This window comes from Hibiscus syriacus, unplaced genomic scaffold (assembly GCF_006381635.1).
Source record: "Hibiscus syriacus cultivar Baekdansim isolate YM2019G1 unplaced genomic scaffold, ASM638163v2 tig00111498_pilon, whole genome shotgun sequence".
In the NCBI taxonomy this organism is placed as follows: domain Eukaryota; kingdom Viridiplantae; phylum Streptophyta; class Magnoliopsida; order Malvales; family Malvaceae; genus Hibiscus; species Hibiscus syriacus.
In genome coordinates this window covers 269,669-280,892 of record NW_024063104.1, presented here as the reverse complement: position 1 = coordinate 280,892, position 11,224 = coordinate 269,669, and the positions used below count along the sequence as shown (strand labels likewise).

Here is an 11,224-nt window from a genome sequence, read left to right as displayed (position 1 = left end):
CCTAAACTTCAAAAACCAAACTTTGGCGTCACCATAACACAACAGATAGAGTGAAAAAAAGATTGAAAACTTATATGTAAAATATAAGAAAAAAGATCGCAGGGAATGGGGTGTGTTTACAGAGGTGGCTTCTGCAGTTGAGGATGCGTGCGTGTGTGAGAAAGTGTGCAGGTATTCTCTGTTAGTGAAGAAAATGAAAAGGAGGGAGCAGAAAGTAGGTTTATTGAGAAAGGAAAAGGAAGTATTTTTGCCTATTTTTATAAGAGAGAAGGGAAAGGGGCAGAGATATTCACCATGTAAATTGTAAATAAATAATTTGTACAGATAAAGCTGTTTCATATCTCTTCATGTCAGCACAGTACAATAATAAATTATATCAATTTCCCCGCCCACACCATCGTAATCACACGCTACCTTTTGTTAGACGTAAAAATTGCATTATTTTTTTAAGTGTAAGCCATGCTTCTTAGTGTCTCAATTATCATTTTATTTTAATCATTTAATTATCATTTTCTAAAATTAAATTTAAAGTTATGTTTCGATTTCATTTCGATCGCTCGTCGTTAAAAATAGTAATAAAAGTGTTAACGTGATATTTTAAACAAATATTCAATGATGATGTGTCATACGTCATATTAACGATGAATATCAAAATAAAATCAAAACGCAACGTTAGATATGATTTTAGAACAAAAATAGTTGGATGAAGGAAAGAAAATAAAAATTATAGTTGAGGTACTAAATGTGTAGTTTTCCCTACTTTGTATACATTATATTAATTAAAGGGTAAATTATGTATTTAGTCACTCAACTATAAATTAATTTTTTTTAGTAACCTAATTATTTTTTTCAAAATTATCACTAAAGTTATGACGCGATATTACATTATAATAACACATCATATCACTGTCAATTTTTTTAACAAAATGTGACTAAAATGAAATTAAAATGTAATATTAGTGATGATTTTGAAAAAAGAAAAATTTATTGACCAAAACAAAACTGTGCTAATAGTTGGGTGACTTACATACGTAGTTTATCCTCAAATTTATTGAAGAAAATAGAGAGTTTTAACCTGTTTGTTTAAATTCAGTGATTGTTCTGTCTTTTATCTTTTTCATTTCTTCTATCCTGGTTTTGGTAAGCCCTAAACTGAGGGTTTCATTATTTTCACAGTGAGTAACTAAGCAAAAAGCAAGTTGCCTTAAGAGATTCTATCTTATTTTTTTACCTTTCGTTGCTTACTTTTTCTACTACCAAGTTGCCTAAAGTGATTATTGCATGCTATAAAAATTACTTTGGCATTTGTTATCTAAATAATATATATATTTTTATTTCATAAAATAATATTAAAAAAATATTTATAAGAATAACATTTCTTTCTAAAAGAATTAGCTGACCCTCATTCTCATATGTAATGGAATAAGGGGAAGGTAGGATAGTAAGCTGCCCCCAACGCCAGGTTAAGAGCAGTTTCCGTAGGAGACTTCCGAATTATAAAATGCCCTCCGTGGGACCCAATCCCACGACCCTAAGGTTAAGAGCTTTGTTGTCTACCAACGAGCTGGATGGTCATTTCAATAACATTTCTTTCTAATCTATTATAATCATGTGTTTACTTTATGTATTAAGATAGTGAGAGATGTATATGAATTGTACAATGAAATATCGTATTAAATATTTATATATATTTTAATAAAATGTACACACAAATAAACTTAATATATATTTTTATATTTATTTTTACACAAAAACATTTTTTAACTTGAAGCAGTTTGAAATTTTTGATATAAAATTACTCAGACATATAAAACTATCAAAGTGTGATGACTTTGATAGGAATTTTAAGAATCTTAAGAAAGAAAGGATTGTAGAGAAAAGAGAGAATATTAAGATAACAGAAAAAAAAAAAAGATTCATTTTCCTAATTCCCTATATTTCTTCCCCAAAATCCTTAATGTCTTTCCAATTCCCAATTCCTCTTCTACCAACCCTAAATCTGTTGGTTGGTTTGCATCGCAACATTCAACTAGACAGCATGAATCAATTCGTCGTCGGCTCTCCATATACCACTCAACGGAAGTTCAGTCCAAGTCATGTTGCAATTTGTAGAGTCCTGACCGACTAGGAGATGTGCTGCCTCGACGGAGTAAGGAAGGCGAGGGATTAGTCCCGCAGGTAACGAAAGAGTGATCAAGTGACTTGTAGTGGATGGGGGCAAGAGACGAAAGGTGGGAGATTCGCATGACAGGGTTCCTGGGAATTCTGTCTAAATCACCAATATTTTCAAAATTCAACAAGCGACTGAAACACAAGTACTATTAAAAACATGTCTACACTCTAATTTTTCCAAGAGATAATGTTGCATGTGTATAGTTCACGATGACACGTTTAATATCTAGTAACTCAGCGTAATGCTGCAGAAGAGGCATTACATTTAATCAAGGATTTATAATTAATTCAGTGTAAAAAGCAGACAAAATGCGACAATACTTGATTTTAACAAGATGATTACCTGAAGAGCTCGTACATACAAACCAGCTTACGATCATAATGACTGAACATTCCATTGGCTAAAATGGCTTCAAAACCAACCACCTCTCTGAAGGATCACATTTATTGTTTATTATCTGATTGTTCACTGAACTAGCTGTCCTCTCAAATATCTTAACAGGCTCAGAATCACCTGCTGGGGGAGTAAGACACATAACACCAAAGAAATTTTATTCCATAGATAAAAGAACAACTCAAAAAAGATAACAATTATAGAACTGCATAAAGCACAGCTGTCTGTGATACTAGATAGTTAACAGAAGAACATCTAACCTTCAATTGACCAATGATACACGGAGGTTTGTGTGACCAGGCCAAGCATTTTTGGGCTAATCCATTTCCAAAATACAACCTAGGCATGAACCAACAACAGTTTGCTATGCTAATGCAACCGAGTTCACTATCAACCATCGTTGTGGAACAACGAATGTTGAGAGAAATTAATAGAAAATGGAACCATTACAAGAAAAAATTAAAAAAAAAAATGAGACGGCAGATAAGTTTCACCTGTTCAGGCATCTGTTGTGTATTTCATTTTTGCTTTCATCTCTATGTTAAATATTTGCAGCTTTAAAACGTTCCCCGTAGTTGAGTTATAAAAGCAATGCCAAAGCAAATGAGTTTAAAGAAATCAATAAAGAACAAAAATTAAAGGATACAAAATTAATATTAGTGAACTTTTTCTCCTATTAAAAATACTATCTTTACAAGTATGCCAAGCACATCATGACTAGGAGATGTGCTGCCTTAAAATATGGTATTTGCTAATTGACTTGTTCCGGACTGCTGGAGCAGAGAAAGATGTGCACTGGATAAATAACACACGGTTATTCAAATCATTTTCATAATCATAACCCATCTTTGAAAAGTTAAGATTAAGCGTGAAATGGAGAGTACTGAAGTTAGTGATGAATCTGTTGTAATGTTAGACACAGCAAGGGCTGCAGAGCAAGCAGCATTGATGAACCTTGAGTATCTAAGGAAGGAAGCCGATATGAATAGCCGAAAAGCAACTAGGGAGATCGAAGATCTCATTTCAACAGAAGTAGCAAACAGAATTGAGGAGACTGAAACTGCAAGCAGATAAATGGTGACGGCAATTGACCTTTCTCAATTGGAAGAACAAAATAGAAAGAAACCAAGCCTTCATTCAATCCTCATATTCCTGAACTTCCCTGAACTATGGTTCTCTCGAGTTATTTAGAGCTCTCTTCGTTGTCGAAGAGCTTCCTCCCGCTGGTATTATCTGCAACAATAACTGTTGAAAAATAAACAAGTGGCCAAGCCACTTTCGGTGGCAGCCATCAATTTTGTCAAAAAGGTTGGTTATTTGTTGAAAATCAATAATGGTAAAATCTCAATTTTAGTTATTGTAATTTAGAGTATTTATAAATTAGTCCTTAAGCTTCAACTATAAATACCTTAGTTCATTTAGCTTCAAAACCATCCCAAAAACATTCTAGCTTTCTTCTAATAATAGAGAGAATTTAGAGAGTTTCTTGAGAGTTGTTCTCCTTTTTATCAAGAGAGAATTATCATTGTTTTCTCCTTGGTAGATCGAGAGAGATTGTAATTCCTATTTTTCTCATAGTAAAATTCTTCTATCGTTGCCCGTGGTTTTTTTACCCTATATTATTTAGGGGTTTTCCACGTAAATTTTGTGTCTCTTTTATCTTCAATTTTTATTTTCTCAAATTATCAGTTGCATTTTTGCTCTATCCGATAGCCGTCTTCGGCAACAATAACCATGAAAACTACAATAGAATTCCAGTTCATTCAATAGATAAAGTATTCTCAGATCAATTTCAGAATAAGTTTGTCTCTAATATCCAACATTCCCTGTCTTTTATGCCTATTTATACATCATATGATCCTTATAGACCATTGGTTTCCTTGTACGAGTGGGTCTGCGGTTAGCCTGTGGTAATTCAACACCCTCTGAATCTTGGTTGATCGGTGTCTCTTCTGCTGCTCTCGTATTACGGCCACCACAGCCATTAGGAGGAGCTTTTTCTAGTTGAACCGAGTGAAGATCATTGCCAATTTTCAGGAGAACAGAAAATTTGAACCAAGAAACATCTGCAAGCCGAAAGAAAACTGACGTACTTTTCGCGTCAAAATAATTATTATTCTCAATTAATAAATAAAAAAAATTTAACGTAGTAAAAGAGAAATAAGGATTGATCTCACATAGATTAAGGAAACTTCCTGATTTATTCGTACTTTGTTTAATATTTGAGCCAAAAAGTTGATGAAATATAATTTGAGTAAGGGTAAAAAGATTTAAAAAAAAGATTAAAAAGAAATTTAAAAAGAAAGTTTAAAAGAAAATCCAATATGGTAAAATCAACCTTAGACTTTTGTTTTGACATAATTTCCTTCGGATCATCGAATTAGATTTTTCCTTCAAGATTCATGTCAGTTATTTTGTCTACAAGGACACTTATCGTGGCTCTTCTTTGTATACAGAATACCCAATGCAATATTTGTTTCCGGCTTCGGAAATTGATATGATCAACATAAATTGTCTTAGATCAATAACCGTTTAAGTTCGTGAAGACCGACTCGGATTTTTGTTTCAATAACTACTAATTTCGATCTCAATTCCCTCTTAACAAGACAATCTTATCAAGTGTGTTCCCAAGAAGTCGAATGTGCTTTTAATAAGCCGATTCTTCCTCCCACACATTTAATCGCAACATCTTGAACAAAGTCAATCTTTGATTTTGAAAATTGTTTTGATTTTGAAAATAAGCGCAGCGATTGAGAGAGATATTCCAAAGTTATTCAAGTGCTTTTCAATTCTCATATTAGAATTGAGTCATCACATTAACCCTCGGCTTGAAGGAAAATTATAGAAAACGAAAATAGAAGAAAATAAATTTTATTAAACCAATGAAATAAAGAAAGGACGAATCAATTAGGCTTACCCCAAGGGGTATTTATAGCCTTCTAAAAACCCTAAGAATATGATGAAAAATAAAAGATAATTGTTTAAACTTAAATCCTAAAAGATAATTCATAAACTTGAATTTAAAATGTTTAAAATGCCCCATTGTCCATCCACCTTCTAGAATTGCTGATTGGACGCTACTGACTGTACTTTTTTGAAGTTGCTGACTCATTGCCACGTCAACATTTAATGCCTAAATTCATGCTCATTGTTCCATCCTTGATTCCAAAATAAAAAGTGTAATTTTCAGGCCTTTTAAGCATATTTTCCAGAAATTATTGCCCTGCACTAAACATAACTTTTGCATGTTTCGTTCTATGCTTTGAATTATGTTATGCGTTTGTTTTAGTCACAGCGTGCTTGTTATCTATTTTTGGAAAAACACTTATTGTGATTGCTAATCCTTGGTTTAATGCATTTTAGTCCCTAGTTGCTTTTGATCTATGCATTGGTTTAATTTATGATTTTAATTAACAATTTGTGTTTCAGTTCATTTTAATCCTTTATGCTCTCTGAATTAAAATATATGTTCATTCATGATCCTTTATATTTTTAGTTTTTACTTTAATCATTGTATTATTTTTAAATATGAGGTTACATGATTTATTATACAATTAGGTATTATTATTTTGTTCTTTTTGTGATTTAGTACTACTTTTATTTTATTTTAATTTTTATCATTCTTTTAAAAGATAAATAACTTGATCAATCACAATTTTATTTAATACCTTTCCATTTTTTTTTACAAATGTACGTGATTTTAAATGTTAGGTACCTTAGGTTGTGTCATATTATATTATATATATAATTTGTTTAATACTTCTCAACTGTGTATATTCATATGCTAATCTTCTTATGTTGTTTGATTTATGGATTATGTTTGTCAATCTTGTGTGTATTTCTTATTTGATATTAATATATTTTTAGTAGTTTTCTTGAATTTTTTTGAGAACATTGATCGTAGAATGGGTACGAAAAACACTGCTTAACGGTAGTGGTAAGATTCAAAGTGACATTCTAACGAAATATGAACTCAAAATAAATCGAATATATTTTATAAAATTAAGGATCATTAATTTGTTTCATTAAATGTCAACACATATATTTCTAAAATGGTAAAATTATTTTATGTAATTATTAGTATTAGTGTATATTAATGTTTTTGATAAATTGGAGAGGAAATATTCTTTTATAAGTAAGAAGTGGATAGGGTAGCATTCCTGACGGAGGATGTGTAAATCCTAAGACTTCTCTTCAAAATAAAAGAATTTTTTCCAAACAATTAATTAAACTTGGTAAATGGATCATATTCTCACTTTATATTCGATTTCATAATTTTACTTCATCGACAATGTATAAGCGATTTGATACTAATTTTGGGCGCAGTGGTGGTGATTTTTCTTCCCTACGTGTAACCGACTCTCAGACCCTTTAAATTGAGTTTTTGGTAAACGTGGACCTATTTATGTCCTTTAAATATTTTTTAAATATTTTAAAATGTGTTTTTAGGTATTCGTCCTACCTAACCTAAATATCGATGACGACTCTAAGGCAAATTAAGTAATTTTAAATAATAAGTCGTAAACGAACTTTCTTTAAAAGCATAAAAAAATTTAAAATAAAAAGGACGTTATGACATAATTAATACAACTCGCATCCATCAAAGTTTCACTTAAACATGAGCATGAAAACACTGTCAACAGAGCTGCCTTGGACTTTTCAGAATTATGAACGAAAAACTCAAAAATAGACCATTATAAAACAGAGCTGTCTGAAATCGTGACCGAATTGATCATGAACGACATCCTTCGAATAGGGAAGGTGAATGTGATAGGAGATGTTATTCTATTTCTTGGATAGTTGTGTGTCAGCCACTCAAGTGCCGTTTTCGGTTTCCTAATGTTGGACACCCACAAGTATCGAGCTGCTCGTGACAAAACATCCTCCCCATTGCTTCCGGTCCTGGTATGTTATCGATTCCGTCTTATCGCAAGTCTTTTAACAGGCGAGGGGTTGAATTTTGTAAATGCCATGCACCATGAGCGAGCAAACATAATGAAGCTCTGATTTCCGATGGTGAGAAATCACTTTTTGCTGCTTGTAGAATCCTAAAATTATGCTGATAACATATGGTACATCGATTCTTCATTTTTCTCGAAGTACTTCTATCCGAAACTCATGTTGAAGCTATTCTGTATACGGTGCTTGGAATTATTGTACGCAGTGTTCAAAGTTTCTCAAAGGAGGTATGATTGAGTTAAATAAAAGTAATTAAAATACAGTTTGAATTCATCAAAGTTTCGCTTATAGAGAAATAAAAAGCACTCCTAATGTTACAGACTCAACTGCTCCGTTTGATCCTCCTTTTACCTTCTATACAACACGAAGGGGTCCAAAAGAGACTTGGGTTGGGGACCATCCCATTCCACTGATTCACACCAATCCTTTGGTTCTTTTAAATTTCGGACAATTTAGTATAGAAATACATCCTAGAGAACCACAAACCACCACTCCCTCCATACGCCAAATGCTCTTCAATTCCAGTAGATCCCTCAACCTCGATAACCATAACTGTCGGAGATGAAATTCGGTGATAACCATTCCTGTTTCTGATGCTATTATTTCCTCCAATTGCGTACACGCTGCAACACTAAGCTCTTGTAAATTTAGCGGCACGCACTTTGGAGAGAACAACTTGTTCATATTTCTACAATCGGATATCTGAAGAGATTTAAGAGATGAAAAGGAGGCAAGCAAGAAGAGGATAAACCTGGAGAAAAACAGGTGTTCTTCACTACAATCAACATTGCAATCCTCAATATGCAGTCTCTCGATGTCACGTGGAAGCACAATCAGGCAGATGTTACAACGGCTTACGGCAATTATTTTTCTTACATCATCAAACAACCTACGACATCCTTCATCTTCCACGTAGATTATGTACCGAAGAGGCTGTTCTCGGCCATGACAAGCTTGGAGATACATATTTAAGTTGTGCCAATGACAAAACCTCCCTTCAAGAGTTTCCAGTTTCTTCAATTCCCCATCCTCCTTTCCACTTATCAGAGTTTCGCCGACGTTCAAGTCTTGAAGGCAAGAAAGTCTTGGCAGTATTCCATTTAGGATCTCACTCAGGGAATAGCAATATTCTAAATTTAGGCAAGTTCTTTAAAACTCCAAGATTTGACGACGATGAAACATTCCCTAAATCTTCACAATGAGCTAGCAATAATGAATTGAGATTCTTCAAATTTGATAAGGAATGTGGAAGACTCTTGATAGGATTTCTGAAAAGCTCAAGAATCTTGAGTGCATCCATATGCTTGAAGAACTCTTCTGGAATGGTCACTATATCACAATCAGACAACAACAAAGTTGTGAGCATCAAACAGTTTGATAAGGAGTTTGGGAGATTCTTCATGGGATTCCTAGAAAGATCAAGAACCTTAAGTGCATTCATATGCTTGAAAAAAGCCTCTGGAATACTCCCTATATAACAATCAGACAACAACAACGCTGTCAACTTGGAACACTTTGATAAAGAATTTGGAAGACTCTTGATAGAGTTTTTGGAAAGATCAAGAATTTTAAGTGCACCCATATGCTTGAAGAAACCTTCAGGAATACTCCCTATATCACAATCAGACAACAACAATGTTGTGAGCCTGGGACATTTTGGGACTGACATTTCCGAAGGTATATACAAGCTCCAATTGCTCATCAATGAAACTTTCTCTAAACCCTTGCTCCATTCTTCCACATCTGGTGCCTTTTCCAACATCATGCCAGCTTTTACCAAGAATCGAGATTTTGCAATATGTAATGCCATGTCCCTTAAAAGATCATGCATCTTTACACTTCTTTCATTTTCCGAATAAGTAAAAACTTCTAACAAACAGTTGCTGATGAGTCTGTTCATTATTGCTCGACCCCTGTCACACTCTGACTGCATGCTATCCATTTCTTCCACAAGCCCTTCTGCGATCCAAAGTTGAATAAGACCTTCCTCTTCAATTTCCCAATCTTCTGGATACAATGCACAACTGAGGAAACAGTCTTGAAGTTTTGGACCCTTTAAACGATCATAACTAAACTGTAATTGTTGGAAAACTTCCTCTTCAAATCCATTAACACTCTTTTTGTGAAGACTTAATTCTGTTAGTGCATTTCTCCATTCTGAAATGTCATCAATGCCCTTCATACAAGAAGCTATAGTAATTATTCCTAAAGGCAAACCAGCACAATGCTTAGCAATTGATCTTGCAATCGGTTCCACCCCTGGAATATAGAGAACATCACAACCCACCTTCTCCAAGAACAACTCCCATGCATCTTCTTCCGTCAGAGGCTCTACTTTAATTAATGTACAACCCACTTGTCGACATACATCAGATGATCTGGTTGTCAACACTAATTTACTCCCATTTGACTGCTCAGGGATTCCTATTCTCTCAAGGGAAACCTTCTCCCATAGGTCATCCAAGATTATCACAAACCTACTCTTCTGAGACAATGTTTCAAAGAGCATCCCTGCCCTTGTTGTTTCGTCTTCATCACCAGAAAATTGTACTCCAATTTTACTTGCAATGTCTTTCTGCAGTTTAGCAATACTCATCTCCTTGGATACAGTGATCCAATTCACAATATCGAATTTTGCCGTCTCTTTTAAGAGTTGGTTGTTTATAACCTTCATGATGCTTGTTTTCCCCACGCCACCCATGCCCCAAAGTCCAATCTTTGGAACCGCATCATCCATCAAGCACTGCCAAATCTCTCCAACACAGGCCTTTACAGCTTCACCTGATAAACTTCTTGTTGACAAAACTTGTCCGATCCATTGAGGATTGTCAGCCACCAAACCTCCATGAAATTTACCGTGTTGAGTGATAAGTTCTTCAATTTCCTTTATAATCTTTGACACATCTTCTCCGTGAAATCCACGTGTAAGAGCGTTGCTTTCGCCGATTCTTCCATCAAGGACTTGTACTTCGCCATTGATTCTTTCAACATTCCCCAACCATATCCGGACTTCCGACTTGAGTTTCTTTCTTGGCTGCAGCTCTGTTCTCATTATAGATTCTGTATCTTCCTTTAAGCCATTCAATTCCTCCAATTTCCTTTTAAGGTCCTTCCGGTGCTGATCAAGGCTTCCATGATTGTCCAAATGTTTATCTAACTTATTCAGAACAAAGTCCATGGCTGCAAGTTACAAGCAATATGTTAGAAACTAAATAATAAGCATCATTAGGTGAATGTATCTAAACATGACAAAATATAACTTCATTTTACTCTACAAAAATGTTTTAAGTAATTATAAAGATGTGAATCAAGAAGTTTCACCCTCACCAATAATCAAATTAAATTAATAAAAATTTAGGAGTGTGAAATTATAAAATTTCAGAAAACAAAATTAAATCATAAAAAAATATCTAAATTATTAGATACCTTTCCAGTACATCGCTGTCTATAAACAAACTTTAACGATAAATTTAAGGTCTATTGACATAATGACTAATCAGATGTCTTTTTTATTCTGTATAGTTTACAAAAAATTTAAGGAATCTACTTTGTGAGCTTTGAAAAATCAATAAGAATGTTGAAATTCGATAAATACCTCTTTTGAGAAGCTTGTTCGGAGACGATGACGGGTAGAATCACGTGAGGAAGAAAACGGCCAAATGAAGTTCCTTCCCTTCACTTGCAGACAGCTAGAAAAGA

General features: G+C 33.9%; 2 protein-coding genes across 2 annotated transcripts; both read right to left on the bottom strand.

Annotated features, from left to right (window-relative positions):
• Positions 1 to 7,813: 7,813 nt before the first annotated feature.
• LOC120163808 lies at positions 7,814 to 8,632 on the bottom strand. Its single transcript, XM_039173634.1, has one exon. It carries the CDS (start codon positions 8,489 to 8,491, stop codon positions 7,940 to 7,942), a length of 552 nt encoding a protein of 183 aa, XP_039029565.1. The 5' UTR covers positions 8,492 to 8,632; the 3' UTR covers positions 7,814 to 7,939.
• Positions 8,466 to 11,224, bottom strand: LOC120163806 (disease resistance protein RPS5-like). Its single transcript, XM_039173632.1, has 2 exons — positions 11,121 to 11,224; positions 8,466 to 10,705 (listed from the first exon to the last, which is right to left on the bottom strand). The coding sequence occupies exon 2, from the start codon at positions 10,701 to 10,703 to the stop codon at positions 8,634 to 8,636; it is 2,070 nt and encodes a 689-aa protein (XP_039029563.1). The 5' UTR covers positions 10,704 to 10,705; positions 11,121 to 11,224; the 3' UTR covers positions 8,466 to 8,633.